Genomic DNA, 17,698 nt, shown 5'->3' with positions numbered 1-17,698 from the left:
ACACGTTAGAGAATATTTGGGAATATTTTTGTGATACCCGGCATATAATGAACATATTTCACGCATATCAGCATTTGATAAATACAATGTTCACTAAATGATTTATTTCCGGATTTTAATAAATATTAATTTCCAGGTATTCCTTATCGATTGCGAAAGCACAACGGTTATTTCGTTAGCTGTCACGACTATACATCGAACAATATATAGTTATAATTGTTATTGTAAAATTAATTTAATTAAATATTTTTAAAACCAAATTAATAAAAAATTAATTTAAACTGTTTTTTTTTTTNTGCACTTAGAATCCTATCTTTTTTTGTTTCAACTCTAATCAGTTATATAACTGTCAATAACATAAATAAGCATCAAGTAGGTGTCCCGCTAAATATTATGATCAAAGCGGGACAGTAAACTGTACCGACTTATACTTTTCGTCCCGCTTTTGTCCCGATTTCAAATAATAGTTAATTGACTCTTATTTTCAGTGAACATTTTTTCACTTATTATGTCGAGTATGTTGTTTATTACTGTGCATGTTATCACAGAACATTGGTTTTGATCATAATCAAATCGACTATAACCGCGGTTTCAGAAATGAAGACCAAGTGGTGATAACAGTATAACACTGATAACGAGATAATGTCGTTTCATTTTTAAAATTGCGTCAATCTAAAATGTTCATAATTATTATGTAATATGTATCTATATTCTATATTTCTATTATTAATAATTCTGTTAAGTGTTAATACTTAAGTAGTAGTTTATTGTTTATTTATTTATTTTTAAAATGGGCAAAGTTAAACGTTCATGTGTATTTAATGAGGAATTAGCAAAAAAATATCCATTTATAAAAAAACACTTGAATTATTTGTCAGATGTAAATTGTCAAAAATGTCACTCTACCTTTAGTATAGGTCACGGAGGCGTAAATGACATCGAAAAACATTTAAAATCTAACAAACACAAGTCTGCTGATTGTGCTGCTTCAACTAGTAAGTCAATAACTAATTTTTTTAAAAATACAGTGCCTTCATCTAAAGATTTAGAAGTAGCTGCAGCTGAAGGTGTATGGGCTTTTCATACTATCAATGAAAATCATAGTTTTCGTTCTATGGATTGTACATCAACGCTAATAAAACAATGCTTTGAACCAAAATTTCACTGTGCGAGAACTAAAAGTTCGGCTATTATAACTAATGTCTTTGCTCCTTATTTCTTAAACCAGGGGGCCAATTCTTGAAATCATACGACTAATTCTCGCATGCGACATGAGTCATACATTTTCTCGCATGCGACAAATAATAGGTATTCTTGANATGCCGGGTATCACAAAAATATTCCCAAATATTCTCTAACGTGTTAAATATTCTCTAACCTCTAAAATATGCTTTTTTATGCAAAATAAATTTTTTCCTGTGAATTCTGTGTTTCATGATTCGTAAAGATTTCTCACTCCCATTTAACTGCATAAACTAGAAACAAATATGTAAAATCATAAAAATCCGACCTCTAGTTATTATTTATTACAATCGCTGAATCGCTGTCACGATTAAAGATAGCACTGTCGACAGTCTAATGTAGTAATGTTGTGGCGATGGCTCACCACAACATTCCCTCTCTACGGTTCCCCTGCTGCGGTTGGCGACACCAACCCGCGTCCGGCTAAACATTATCTTTCAGTAATCTCAACATGACGATATTATGTTACTTATTCACTATAATCATATACCATGTTTATCATGTCTATGACTATAATAGTAATAATAATATATTGAAATATAAGAAAAAAAATGACATAATGATATCTTAAAAAATAAAACTATAGATATTTTAAATTATAAAGACATTGGACTTGGGGGTGCTTAAAATAGAGTTGGGGGTGCTTAAGCACCCCCTAGCACCCCTGTAGTTGTGCCACTGCACTCAAGACATGATATATAACTTTAATGCCTATTTATCACCACCATGCAAAAAAGTAATAAACAATACAAATAAAACACAATTTACAGTGATGGCTTATCGTTATTTTGAATACACAGACAGTAGTATCTGGGCACGGATAATAGATATACGGTCGAAGCCAAACACCGCTAGCCAATTAAAAACGATTATTGTTATATGACGTCACAATAGACCTAAATTCTCGCGGCTGCACGGCAATACTACGGACGACAAGCGTATTCAATATATATTTTCATCTTTGAAATTAAATTGATTTTTAATTTAATGTTTCTTTAATACCAACTTGGTTTTTATTTTTTTAATGAAAAGTATACCTGTACTATGAGTAATATTTGTAATTAATTAAATAAATAATGAGTTACACTAATTAACGTTCAAAACATAATTGTTCAATCATTTTTATGTAGTCATAACTGTAGGAGTAATATTGTAGTTCTGGAGATTTTTTTTCAAAGATCGCGAATTATTTCCTGGGGTTCATAAGATTGTTATTCTGTTTACAATATTTTAATTACGTACTTAAACATATAAAATATTATGGATATCAATGAATAGTATTGAGTGATTTAAGAGACTGATATATTTAAAATTAACTGATTTTAGCTTTGTGAATTTTATTTTACATACATACATTAACATAAATTTATAATACAAACATTTAATAATAATAATGTATTTGAAACGAATTGTGCAAAATTAATAAAACAAGAATTTACAAGTTCAAACTTTAATCTTACAAATGTCAAATATAATATATAAACAATTAATAATTTTTACACAAATAAAAGTATAATAAATACCTATTTACATCATATTTACATTATACATATATATTATCATATTTACACATTTACATTAATTAATTAAGAATCAGGAACAATTAATATAAGTAAAAAAATATTATAATAAAGTTTAAATACTATTATTTTAATATTACAATCACATACAATATTCACATACAATATTCAACATCCAAATCACTTTTTTTTTCTTTTTAGTTATTAATTGTAATTGTGTTTGACTGAACACTATTTTTAAAGATTCATTTAAGATATGAGTTTGCGAAGCTTGTTCCCCAAATTTTTGAGAAAGAATATTACATTTTTTGTTCAAAGTATTAACACAATTTTTTTGAAATCTATTGCATTGAGATAAATGTTTATACTTCGTTTTCAATTCGTCATGGTCGTTAAGTAATTGTTGGTACTTATATTCAATTGATTCATTAATTAAAGTAAGCAACTCTTCGTGTACTTTATCTTCATCTTATTTTGCTATATCTTTATTCTCTTGAGTTGCTAATATTAAACTTTGAACAATAGTTGCATTTTCACGCATATTTGCACGTACTTGTATAGATGATAATGTATTAGTTAACACATTTGGTAAATATTTCTCTTTTAAATGTTGTGTTGGAATAGCTAAACAAAAGAAAAAAATTAAATTAAGGTTAATAATTGTAAAGAAATAAAATATTATAATAAATAATTGATACCATTTTGTTTTAATTTTCTTTTTATTTTGATGTTCATTAATTGGCTTCTCAAATCAACTTCAAAATCATTTTCCAAAAAATGTACACTACAAATTGTACTGGTCTTATGATTCAACTTATCTTTTCTACGGCAGGCATTAATCCAAACATGGCATAGTTTTTGATCTTTTGGAAATGTATGATAAGATATGTTAGAATTTTTTTTTTTGTTTCCTGTAAACTATTTGAGCAAACAGCAACAGCACATCTAGCTCCTGGCATCTAATCAACAAAATAATAATCAGTAATTTATTAATTGTTAACATTTTATTTTTTAATAATTTATATAGGTATCAATTCAGGAACCGTATTACTTAATGTGCAAGTATAATAATTAACACATATTTACAAACAAGATTGATCCATAAATTACTATAATATAATTTTTTACAGTTTACATAGATATGTAAAGTAATTATAAATGTAAGTAATAACTTCAAAGATAGATTATAGATTTATTATTTAAACTTCTACAGTACATTGTAATTTGTAACAACTAATATTCTAATATTGTATAATTACTTACTTTAACGTTCAATTAATTGTTTTATTCTTCTTTGTAATAAGTCGACAAGTAGACGGAAACAATGTTAGTTGGTAAACACTAAACAATGATAGTGTTATGGCGCATACGGTGTTTAGGCTAGCGGCTGGATTGCGGAGGTCTATTCTGACGTCACGCTCTTTGAAACCACGCCCCCCAAACAATAAAATGCTTCGACCGTATATCTATTATCCGTGGTACCAGGGGGCCAATTCTTGAAATCATACGACTAATTCTCGCATGCGACATGAGTCATACATTTTCTCGCATGCGACAAATAATAGGTATTCTTGAACTGAAATCGATAAGATTTGATCACTTGTCGAATGCGACAAAGTAATCGAATGAACCGCTGTGGTAACAACACAAAATCTAGATTTTAACCTCAAATAAATTATAAAATTTGCAAAGAATAAGTCTTATCTTTTATCACTGATTTTAATGTCGAGTTCATAACACACTAAGATGCTAAATTTACTTTTAGTAATTTTTTATAAAATTGTAATTTCGTTTTATTACAGTATGTATTATACCTACTACCTAGATACCTTTAGTCAATAGTGTCTATACTACCAAGTGTATATTGAGTTCCTTGTATTTATTATATTATTAAATTAGTATTAAAACGTATTATAATGTCTAAGCTGCATTCAAGGCCCACCCAATTGCAGATGAAAACTTTGGTCGAACTTATGAGCAAAGATCCTTTATTGTGTGCCGGTAAATTTACCCAAACCTTCACACAAAAATCTGCTAAACAAAAATGGGAAGTTATCGCAGAACAACTTAACGCGTTACCGGGAGCTGAAAAAAGCTGGGACAAATGGAAAAAAGTAAGTTACATGTACCTACATCATTTATTTTCACTTTATTTAGAATATTTTACTACATTACATTGGCTGTTGATGAATTACAAACATAATTAACTATAATATTTTATTTGGAGTTTTACATAATAAAATATACATAATTATTTTAATTAACTGAATATTATAGGTGTTACTATTATTATTAATTGTTTTTCTCTCTCTCGGTTTGTATAATGCCTAACCCATGTGTGCACCATGTAACTCATTAAGTAATCCTTCCTGTAAAACTTTTGGTATGACAACTCTATAACCCCACATAATAATTCCTTCTTCAACGTACAACTCATCTTTTTTATTAATAAAGGTTTTCATTTCTGCTGAGATTTCTTCTAACACTGTATTGCCATTAATAACTGATAAAACTGCACTTAGAATCCTATCTTTTTTTGTTTCAACTCTAATCAGTTATATAACTGTCAATAACATAAATAACATAGTCAATCTGAATAGTTGAGCTGCAATAGTTTAAAATTGAAGCAATTTCATAAAAATAAAAAAAGGTGGACAAGTGGATACCGCTCTGCTGTACAGTAGTTTTCGAGCATGTTATTGTAATGGATGTGTTATGTCTTGTATTCAATGATAAATAATTGCATTTGAAAAAATGATTCGGAGACGTTGTGTCATCCTACCATACTTGTATACATTATCAATTTTAATAGATAAAAGAAAAAATAATGAAAATCAAAAATATCTAATAGGTTTAAATAACATAACTTTACATTAATCTTTTTTTTTTTTGATAGAGGTAGAAAAATTATTTGGGAACCTTCTATTAAAATGTCTTGTGTTAGCTATGAAATGGTAGATTATAAATTTGAGTTGTAACCACATTAAAATATTAAATTCACTCTTTTTTATATTATAGACATGGCAAGATACAAGATCCGCTACAAAAACCAAAGCTGCAGCTATTAAGCGACATATCGGAGGTACTGGCGGTGGACCTACTTGTGCCATTCAGCTGAACGATATTCAACAAGATGCATTACTTTTAATGAGTCCGGCATCAGTAAGTGGTCATTCTAAGTCCAAGGAATCAAATGTGGAATTTATTTATGAAATTACTGAAAATGATGTGACACTAGGCAAGTTTGTAACAAATCAGTTAAATTGAATCTACTTCATAAATTAAATAACTATTAAGAAATAAATATATTTTTGGTCTGATTTTAGATACTAATGATTATATCATCGAAGAAGTAGCTGATATTGAATGTATGTATAAAAAAAAAATGTTTGTAACATATTATATTATGTGTGTACATTATACACACAGATAATTTAATATTTTATTCATTTAAAATAAATACTAATATTATAAAATACTAACATGCTTTATTCTTTAACATGCTCTATAATTAGCTGACGATGAAAACAATAATCATTCAATCACTTCCCCTAAACTGATAGCGGCCAATAATAAACAGCCAATCATTGCACCATTTTCACCTAAATCAGGTAATATTTAAATTTTTATCATTCCTATCATACTCATAGTGTAAAGTAATATAATACTTGTTATATTTTAGATATAAAAAGGAAAATGACTACTACAGCTAGGTTAGCTGCAAGTAATAGAGCTGCAAATAACCTATACAGTATTTCCGAGAAAAAATATGATTTGAAAGCAGCATATTATGCAAAAAAAATAAAACTGATGGAAGATAAAAATGTCATATTTAAGAACCTAACAAATGCACTTACTACATTGACTGAGCAATTATCAAAACCATAATATTAAGAAAGTGAAGACTGAAAATCATTTTAAATTACCACAAAGGATTAGGTAAAATAGGGTTTTAATTTTATTTGTTATTAATATTTAAGTATTCGTCTACCAAAGATTATTATTTTGTTTTATTTTATTTGTTATTATTATTTATAATGTATTAATTTACTAAATGTTAAAAACTGAATTTAACTAGTCAGCAGATAATGAACAAGGATCACACAGTTATTTTGAATAAGAAGTATTATAATATATGTTATTAATAAAATTTATTCATGTCTTTGAAATAAGTATGTTACAATTTTTTCCCTATGTTGTCTACCAAGAGCTAAGTCTAAATTACGATTATTGTCGGCTAATATCTCTTGGTCTTCCATTATACCCAAATTATCATACTCTGGAATGTCATATTCATCCAAAGGAATATTATTAGTAATACACATATTATGTAGAACTATACATGCATTTATTATTGATGATGCTTTTTCTGGTTTATAATGCAAAGTTCTATCTTTTAATAAGCATCTATAAAAAAAAAAAAAATTGGTGTTAAAATTGTATATAACATGGACATTAGAAACAGATTTAGGTACCTAAATCGCATTTTCAACACCCCGTTGCAACGTTCAATTAGACTTCTGGTTGACATTTGTTTTTGGTTGTAATATTTTTCAGGGTCTGTTGTAGGATTTGTAATTGGTGTCAATAGCCATTGACGTAAGGGATATCCGGAATCACCTAATAATATTTTTAAATAAATATATTATTAACTAGAAACAATTTATCATTTATATTTCAAATACAATGTTAAGAGTGTATTTTACCTAATAAATAAAAGTTATGATGATTGCGTCTGTGTAATTCCTGCATTACTGGTAAAACAGAACTATTGTTCCATATATGGGTGTCGTGGGTACTGCCAGGAAATAGTGCGTTCACATTTAAAACTCTTAATTTTGAATCACAAATCTAAAGTTGAGTTTAAATATTTATTTATTTAGTTATACAATATGCATACACTTACACTGTAACCTTAAAATATTTAATACATACTAAAAAAATAAGATTTGAAAGATTACTTACCAATTGGACATTTATGGAATGATATCCCTTACGGTTCACATAAATGTATTCGGGATTTTCATTTTCATTCAAATTTAAATTATTTGAAGGAGGTACAATCGCGACGTGAGTACAGTCAATACATCCTATTACTCCAGGAAATCCAGTTTCTCTATAAAAACTGTAATAATATTAGACATCTTATTAAACATTTATTAGAAATATTTGAAAAAAAATTTAAAAGTTACCCATTACGGATTTCAGTCAGCTCATTCAGGTTACTAGGAAACTTAACCCATTTGTCAAATATTTCTGGCCGGTTTAGTGCCTCTACAACTTCACTTATACAACGAGATACAGACGGTTGTGATAAGACTATAAACTTACTATTACCAGTTGGGGACTGGTATGATCCAGTAGCCAAAAAATTCAACGTTACTAGAATCTAATATATTTACACAATAATATAGGTAATGCTGATAACTAGTGTCTGTAATTTATTCACTAACTTTTGTATCTAAATCTATAGCAGACAGGCGGCTTTTTGAAACTATAAATGGTCGTAAAAGTTCAATTAAATACTTTACAAGGTCTTTAGTAAGTCTAAAATTTTTTATAAACAGTCTATCTGATGTATCAAATGGATCTGAAATTGTCTCTTTCCTTCGTATTTGTCGTACATTCATTGCACGTTCATGCTCTTCAATATTATCAATTGCAAATAACATTGCCATTTCATCAAAATTTGCCATTATAATAGAAGAAAGGAAAATAATTACGGATTAATAGAAAGTAATTAACAAAACACAAATTGATTATTGATGATCGATGAAAATCTGTAATAATATTTCTGTTGTAATAGTTGTGTAATCAATAATATAATCAATAATGTGAAAATTGTTATCACATTTCATACATTATCATGCGACTAAACTTTGTCACTGACTTATACCCAGTAGACAAACAGTCGAATGTTTTTCGTTCGACTAAAGTCATATATCTTTTCAAGAATACCAAATATTTATTTTCATGCGACAAAAATTTTATCGCATGCGACAAAGTTTGTCACGATTTCAAGAATTGGCCCCCTGGGTGTTGTCCACCGCCTCCGCCACCTCTCCTCTTCACCGACTCACTGTCTATTCCACCCACTGTTTAAGATAGACTGGTTGCGAGTCGTCGTATGTTAAGCTTAATGACTATGAAATGTACTCATATCAATTTACTGACAGTGCCATCTAGCGTCGATTTCTATATATTTTACTAAACTCACTGTAGCAGTTCCACCTCACGTTTTTGCATTTTGTCAAATACTCATTATCATACACATTTTTAATAAGTAAATCGAGCAAATAAATTCCTTATATATTTAATTAGGCACTTAAATAATAAATACAAGTTACAACTAATACAAAAATTATACACAAGACGTATACATATTTAAATTAGTTGTATAAGTAGGTAAGGGATTAAGAATTAAAAAATAATTATACATGTGAAATACTGAGATCTTGAAAATATATTTAATTATTAAACAAAGTACTTAATTTTAAGTAAGTATTTTATATTTTATATTAATATGTTGTTTATTTTATTAGGTATTGACTTATTTTGATAATTTTGTTTTGTTTTGTTTTGTTTTTTTGTTTCTTGGTTAGCCAGGTATGAATATTGCCTCTTTCGCATTGTAATGTACATTACAAATATACTGGTCAATATTTCACTTCTATGTTCTTGGCGTGTAAATGTTAATTTCAAATCTAGGTCTATCTAAAAAAATATTATCCAATAATTATAATTACTTTGATTATTTTATTAAATATTATTAACATTGTTTTCTTCTTCATCATTTTCTAATGTTACAGTACAGTTAACATGCCGCAACTGTCCATTTGACTTAACAAATTATACCCAAAAGATGTTTTAATATCAGGAGATAATAAAGAACAAAATGTAACCCCTTGACAAGTTCTTTTGGCATCAAGTTTTGACAGAAGTAACTCTATGTCTTCAACTGACTGCATTTTATTAATATCCAGACAAAATTCTGCATCGTTAATATGTTTACCGATAGCATGTATAACAATTTTAGAATCTAATAACAATTGTTTGAAAACAATTAATAAACTGGTAATGTTTATGGTAACTAACTAATTAATTAATACAATAATTTTTATCGACATGATGATAATCACCGAGTATCATTAACATTTCATTTAAGTATTCAAATTACATTATAGTAATTATCATTTATTAATTATTGTTTAATTCCTGTCCTTTTTTACTTACCATTAGTTGACTAATTGTTTTTCTATGTATCTGGTGTAATCAGTTCTCAATGGACTTAATTTATGAAATACATTAACATAATTATTTTTGATCGATTCCAGGGTTTTGAACCAATTTGGTGGAATTTTTACACTATCTAATGCCATAAAAACTACTTGAAATAATGAATGAGATTCAGAGATCTAAATAAGTGAAATAAACTATAATAGTAGGTATATTTCTAATTATATTATAGGTACTATTAATTGGATATTTTTAAGTAATATTTATTTTAATAATAGCTATGTAATTACTTTACTTCTTTTTAACTCTGGGGATGTAATTAATCTAGTTCCCAATGGGGCATCATTGAAATTGGGGCTTGTTACCAATGCCTAAACATAATATGATATTTACCATTTGTGTATTAAATATTTAATTATTGTGAAATTCTCACATTATTTATATTTTTAGTTGTTTCGCAGACCGTTTCATTCAAAACGTCGTTGCAATTTTCAATAGATGGTAGAGCTCCATCCTTAAGTCTGAATCTTTTCAAACAAATCTAAGAAAATTAAAATATTTTTCTACTTTATATTTTATACGGTTGTAGTTAATATTAGGTATTATTGTTAAGTAATTATGATTTTGTCAATATAATTTAGTTTGAAACTATTCAGTTCTGTGCATTAGTGATCTTACTGAATATTTGTTGATTCCTTTGCCACTTTCCCATTTACTTATTACATCAGTTTCTTTAAAATGCTGTAGGCAAACACGATGAGTTTTTTTTTTAATGTCATTCCTAAATGTTCTTCTCATTTATTACGCTCACTTTCAATTTTTGGAACACCAAATGATGTTTTGGATTGCTCATGTGGTTTACAAATACAACAGTAATTATTAGACATTTTTTTAAAAAAAAAGAAAGAATTTAAATATAATATAAAAAATCGTGGTGCACAATGCACATAATATTATGTATTTTGATGCGGCGAGCAAAAAAGAAGCATCAATATTGAAATAATAATAGCTTCTAGATTATGAATATGACCGCTAGATCGCGTCAAGAGCTAGTAAATTGATACGAGCACTTTCTCCAGCCATTATTTTTTCGTTCGACGCGCAACCAGTCTATCTTAAACCGTGATTCCACCGTTAGCCGATACCACCACCACCGCCACCACCCGCCCAGCCATTGATCGGGCCACCGCCACCACTCCTACCCACCATAACCGCCCAGCCAAGGCTCGCCTGGCATCACTACTCTTCGGAGAGGAATAGAGGATCATGCCGCCGTTATACCTACGTGTGCATTATACACACATATGCATATTTACACACATGCATATGCAACCGGGTGGGCAAAGAAACTGCAGCAATCACATCATAATTGCTTACATATAAATTAAGCATAATTAATAAATCGTAGGATGTTTTTTCACACACATATCCTTTTACTGAGTTTTTTTTTTCATGTTGATTTTTGGTATTCAGCATTTCCATTCACTTAAAATCCATGTCCTTCTGATTTGAAATAATGATAATCAGTATGAGTTATATTTTGTACCAAAAAGGGTTAACGTATTGAATAGGTAATGTTTAATTTGGCATTCATTTTTTTAAATTTCTTTTTGAATGATAAAGAATTTTCAAGGCGGAAAAAGAATAATAATGAATTCGTTATTCCGAATCAGGATTTTCCTACAATGTAAGTTTAATGTTATTATTTTTACTGTTAGTTTATTAATCAAATTCGATGTTTCGTGTCGATGAACAACCATTGCCCCTGCCAATAAATTTACGCGATGCACTTCTCGGGAACGTGCCCATAAATTCGATGGTGGAGTGCTACAACCTGTCATCCAAAACAAAGTGTTTGTAATGTAAGTTTATTATTAAAATGTTTTTTTTCTAACATTAAAAAAATAAATATCTTTATAGTAGTCATGACGACGAAATGCCTACTGATGAAGATTCGAGTGACGAAGACATTTCGGAAACGTTCTCACCAAATATATCATCCGATGAAGATTTGTGATGTTAAATAAATAAAGTTTTAAAATATTAATCAAGAGTTGTATTTTTACTGCGACTGAATATTCACAAGCTCAATTATTAATTGTTATAATATAATATGATATCACCAAATATATCATCTATGTACTAGATTCAAATTCAGTGCATGCTTCTAGTAATAACCGTTCGTCGTCCCTGTATCCTTCTCCACAAATATAACGTTCCAGTGCTTCGAGGCATGTAGCATCTGAATGTTCGCCAGTCCATGAGTCAATATCATCTGCAGGTTTATTTATGATAGTAAATATTTGCTATACATAATGCATATGAAAAAACAACATTAAATGAACATACCATTTAACACAGTCCTTCGATAAATGTTTGACATTGTTTCTAGTCTATAGCAGCATATAACGTTGTTAAGGTAAGTGCTACAATAATATTATATTTTACCGTACTAACTTCGTCAACGGAAATGTTTTCTTCTTCGGATAATAAATCATTGTAATATACCCGCCTCGGTGTATTCGATAGCTACAAATACATAAAATGTGTTATTTTTAATATATACATATATATATATATAAGTAATTAAACTTACCATTACATCAAACTCGCCATTTGCTAAGAAATCAATGAAACCTGATGAAACATCAGGTGTGTTTATAGTCGATACCTGGCTGGAGTAGGACATTTTAAAAAGAAATGATAAAACGCTGAAATAATCGTTTTAATAACTGCGTTCAAAAATGCACTAACAGTGCATTGAGATTTATCATGAGTATTATGTTTAAGAGAAAAAATTACAACTTCACACGGGGGTGTATAAAACAGCTAAGACAGCAAAAATTAAAAAAAAAAATGATTATTTGACTTGACCATTGTCATAACTCATAAGCGTTAGTAACGATTCGACAGTCATTTGTGTGTGTGTGTCACAGTCCTGCAGTTATCGTTATATTAAAAATGTTTAAGTCCGATAAGTGTGTATCTGTTTTCTCCCGGAAAGTTATTTTATTAAGGCATTTAAAGTGCCACAAGAACACTGAACAAATAAAGTGTTTTATTTGCAGCACTTTTTTTAGCAGAAAGGATGCCCTAAAACGACACATGAAAAGTATTCACGGTGTGTAAATTTTTTTTTCTGTATAATGTTTGTAATGTCATAGTTGCATGGTTCTCTCATAGTCATGCAATATATTAGTCTAGTAAAAGAAAAAATTTAATTAATTTATCATTATTGTATGAAAGTTTCACTGTATGAGGATTATATCGAGGGAAAAATAATTTTTTATCAATATACAATGATAAGACAGTTACTAAATATCTTATACTATAAAAAAACTCTAAGACGGTGGCGGCCTGCCGTGTCGGTTTCGGCGTTCTATAAGGAATAATGGAGCGAAAACGTGTTTCTTCCACGGCTTTTCCGTCCGTATCTCCCGTTATCGTTTTTTTTCTTTTTTTCCCCAAATTTCGACGGAATTTTCACTTTTCGCCTCCCGTTTGCCGCTCGCCGCCTCTTTTCGGCCCCGTTCGTGCTCCTATCGCGTTTCACACGACTTTTCCCTGTCGGTAGAGTCTGGTTTACCTCCGTTCGCCGTCGGCGGGGCCCGACGCTTCGATCGCAAAAATCGCCGCCGCCGTCTTTCTATATATATGTATATGTATATATACGTGTTTTAAATATACCAAATATACCTTTAGGTTTTAACGTAGCAAACGATTCGTTTATGATTTATAATATATTAATCTGCGGTAGTTCAAAATGACTTTGAATAAATTGTTTTCAAAATGTATAATATATATGATGAGTGAGGTTTTTAATGAAACAGCCGCTCGGTCGAACCGTTGCTCATGACGGTCGTTAGATATTTAATTCAGCAAACAGATGTAATATTTTTTTTAAATATCATGTTAAACGATATGTGTTATTTATAATGTCTATTGTCTACGTTTAGTCATACTGACGGTACAAACACAATTCTAAATTATGGGTCTAATTACATTTATTATCCGTCGACAGAGCTATTTTCTTCAAATAAACTGTTATTTTCATTATTAATAAATAAATTAAACCGACATTAACTAGAGGTTGCTAGGCGTACACACATTTCTGTTGTTTGAATTTACTCACAGACAGTACATAATAAATATACTGTTGCAATATAATAGATTTGAGAATTGTTGGACACAAATATTACACTGGATTTTCTTTTAATGAGCAACTTTCAACTGTATTTATATAGTTCAACAATATATGCTCTGTTATGTGGTACATTAATACATAGAACAACATGAGTTAGACAATATTCACATAACATAGATAACTACTTTTTAACTATATTTCATAATTCATTATATTGTGTCAATGTGTCAATGTGTATGTGTAGTCCACTTTATGTCCATCTTAGTATCATTATTAACAAGATATATCAAAAAATGCAGTGTATTCGCATAATGTATGAACATAATGCATGACATGTTGATGATTACAATTTACAGTTATTAATTGTATGCACTATAATATATTATAGTTAAAGTAACTTTTAATACATTTCATTCAAGCAGTCTATACATACCTAATGTAATAAAGTATATTATATATCCAAAACAAACTTCGGCGAAGTAAATCAAGTCTTCTGTGCTTTACTTAAATGGATTGGGGTACTTGAATTTTGAGGTAAATAAAGAATTGAAATCAATATCAAAATTCTGTGCTTAGAATTGCACAGAACGTTCCACATTTGCCTGCAAAAAATCACATGCCCATGGATGCACTTCATTCTGTGCAATTTTTTTTTGTAGCTAAAAATGTGGTAAAATTGCATGTCATCGAATTTTCTTCAATAGTCAATTAAGTTTTAGCACAGAATTTTTAGGTTTGATTTCACTTCTTTATTCACCACAATTTTAACGGGGTGTAGGTTTCGATACGGCGGCAGTGTCGAAATGCGGCGGCCCGTTGAATAGTATGGCCGCCCAATGTTTTTGCATTTTTTGCCGATACTTTTCAAATTTCCCGTGTTTGTTATCACACTCCCGTTATCAGTTTTCGTATACTTTTTTTAAATCCATCAATGATTAATAAATAAGTCATTATATATTTTTATTATTTATATTTGTAGCTATTCTTTTTACATAATCTGCACACTTACATTGAGTTATACTGATTGTACAGCTGTAACTGAACCCGACGTTTAAACGATTCTAAATTCAGTGTATGTTTTCAGTTCCATTTAATCCAATACACTGACTTGGACTGAATTCACTCAAACATACTTTATAATAATAAATGTAAAATATATTTAGACTGACTGATGTAGATTATAAATTCAGAATAGTATACTGGATATTTTACAAACGTACATTCAATGAGCAATGTTCAACTGTTCTTGTGTTGTCTAAAGTATGCTCTGTCATGTGGTTCATTTATACTTAATTTATACTTAGATAAACATAAAAAAAGACAATACCTAATAAGATATGATATAAGCTTATGTACTTTATTTTATAATTGATGTATTTGTAGATAGAAAGATATGTAGAAAGAAGCAACCAAAATTATAAGATGCGAGAAAAGAAAATTTATCAAAGACATAGTGAGAAGTGCGGACCAGGACTATAAAAATCATAGGACACGAGACCTATACAAGAAGATCAACTCTTTAAGCAAGAATTTCAAACCGAAAGAAATGTTTTTAAGAAACGTAAATGATACTTTGTTAACGGATAGAGACGACATAGTCGAGGAATGGGCTCAATTCCTCGACCAGCTGCTAAACTGTAGAGAACCCTCTAATCCATTCCTCTTTGAGGATAAAGAACTGAATAGGGAAGATTATCCCGAACCTACGATAGAGGAAGTTGCGAAACAAATAAAAACCCTAAAAAACCACAAGGCGCCCGGTGAAGACGGGATTACCGGAGAGCTACTCAAAACAGGTGCGGAGAATCTTGTTAAATATATTCATCGTTTGATAAGTTTAATATGGCAAAAAGAAGAGATACCAAAGGAATGGAAAACAGCCTTAGTCTATCCCATCCACAAGAAAGGAGACAAACAAACATGCAACAATTATAGAGGAATCGCCCTGCTTATTGTAACGTATAAGATTTTATCTTACTGTGTACTTGACAGAATCAAACCCTTGGGCAGAAGAGATTATAGGAGACTACCAGTCAGGTTTTAGGCAAAACCGCTCCACGATAGATCAAATCTTCATTCTACGTCAGGTGTTACAAAAAACTTGAGAGTATGACAAAAGCGTACACATGGTTTTCATTGATTACAAAAAAGCATATGATTCAATACATAGAGCGTCCCTTATCAAGATTTTAGAAGAGTTCGGAATGCCCAGTAAGTTAATAAGCCTCGTCGGGTGCAGTATTAGTCACACTGACATAAAGGTAAAAGTAGGCCAAACCTTATCTAAAACGGTTCAAGTGACAACTGGACTAAGGCAGGGTGACGCCATATCTCCGGTTTTATTCAACAAAGTATTAGAAAAAGTAGTTAGAGAAGCATCCTTAGATAAGGAAGGAGTAAAACTAGTAGAAAATAACATTGGAATATTGGCATATGCAGACGATATAGTCTTGATGGCAGACAGAAAAGATAAACTTAAAGAACAGTCAAAACAACTCATAAATGCTGCTAAACGTGTAGGCCTAGAGATTAACGCTGAAAAAACTGAGTATATGGTTGTGCAAAGACATGAACAAATAGGCTGTCGTAACGAGGTCCTAGAAGTCGAAACTACAAATTCAAAAGAGTACAGCAGTTCAAATACCTTGGCACAATAATTACACTGCAGAATGAAATAGGTACGGAAATAAAAGCAAGAATACAAGCTGCCAATAAATGTTATTTTGGCCTGACAAATATATTAAAATCTAGAGTAATCTCGAAAAATCTGAAGTCCCAAATTTACCAGACACTTATCAAGCCAGTGGTGACATATGGATCGGAAACTTGGACCATGAGAAAAAAAGACGAAAATGCTCATCTAGTGTTTGAAAGAAAGGTACTGAGGAAAATCTATGGACCATGTATATACGAACATCCGGGTGAATGGAGAATACTTAAAAACAAGGAACTTCAGGATTTGTATCAAAGACCAAGCATTAAAGAAGATATCACCAAAAGAAGACTGAAGTGGGCAGGACATTCTTAGAGAAAAACAGGGTCATTGATAAAAATAGTACAAGAGAATGCACCGAAAGGAAAACGACCACTTGAAAGGTCGAGGTTAAGCTGGGAAGATAGGATCAAAGAAGATATAGAGAAAGTGAGACCAGGATTGGATTGGAAGGAGTTAGCTTTAGATAGGGAAACTTGGAGACAAATCTGTTGGACGACATGGTCTTGTAGGCCGAAGTCACGGAAGAAGAAGAAGAAGAAGTATTTGTAGATCTTTTCTTTTTAACAAAATATATCTGAAAAGGCAGTGTTCTTGCCTTCATTGCCTTTCATATTACATGGGTATACTATGCTTGTGCATATATACATATTTCTTTTTTTTAATTCAATAAATTACATGATATTACTTTAAGTTTTTGGTTTTGTACTCGGTCTCACTATAGGTTGCTCATGTTGGTAGTTAGATATTCGATTGTAGAATAGAAGTGAAACGTTTGTCGAATCAGCCTGTGTTTACAGCCACTGATACTATACTACCAATGTAATCCCCCAAACACATGAT

General features: G+C 30.2%; 2 protein-coding genes across 2 annotated transcripts; one reads left to right on the top strand and one right to left on the bottom strand.

Annotated features, from left to right (window-relative positions):
• Positions 1-4,641: 4,641 nt before the first annotated feature.
• Positions 4,642-6,851, top strand: LOC111027209. The gene is made up of 6 exons (XM_022305471.1): positions 4,642-4,876; positions 5,781-6,000; positions 6,089-6,130; positions 6,278-6,373; positions 6,445-6,486; positions 6,841-6,851. Exons 1-6 carry the CDS (start codon positions 4,679-4,681, stop codon positions 6,849-6,851), a joined length of 609 nt encoding a protein of 202 aa, XP_022161163.1. The 5' UTR covers positions 4,642-4,678.
• LOC111027208 (putative nuclease HARBI1) lies at positions 6,576-8,623 on the bottom strand. The gene is made up of 6 exons (XM_022305470.1): positions 8,216-8,623; positions 7,955-8,151; positions 7,728-7,887; positions 7,469-7,613; positions 7,238-7,382; positions 6,576-7,169 (listed from the first exon to the last, which is right to left on the bottom strand). Exons 1-6 carry the CDS (start codon positions 8,456-8,458, stop codon positions 6,914-6,916), a joined length of 1,146 nt encoding a protein of 381 aa, XP_022161162.1. The 5' UTR covers positions 8,459-8,623; the 3' UTR covers positions 6,576-6,913.
• Between the last annotated feature and the right edge of the window lie 9,075 nt (positions 8,624-17,698).

Source organism: Myzus persicae, unplaced genomic scaffold (assembly GCF_001856785.1).
Source record: "Myzus persicae strain clone G006 unplaced genomic scaffold, MPER_G0061.0, whole genome shotgun sequence".
NCBI lineage: Eukaryota > Metazoa > Arthropoda > Insecta > Hemiptera > Aphididae > Myzus > Myzus persicae.
This window is presented reverse-complemented; position numbering and strand designations above follow the sequence as displayed.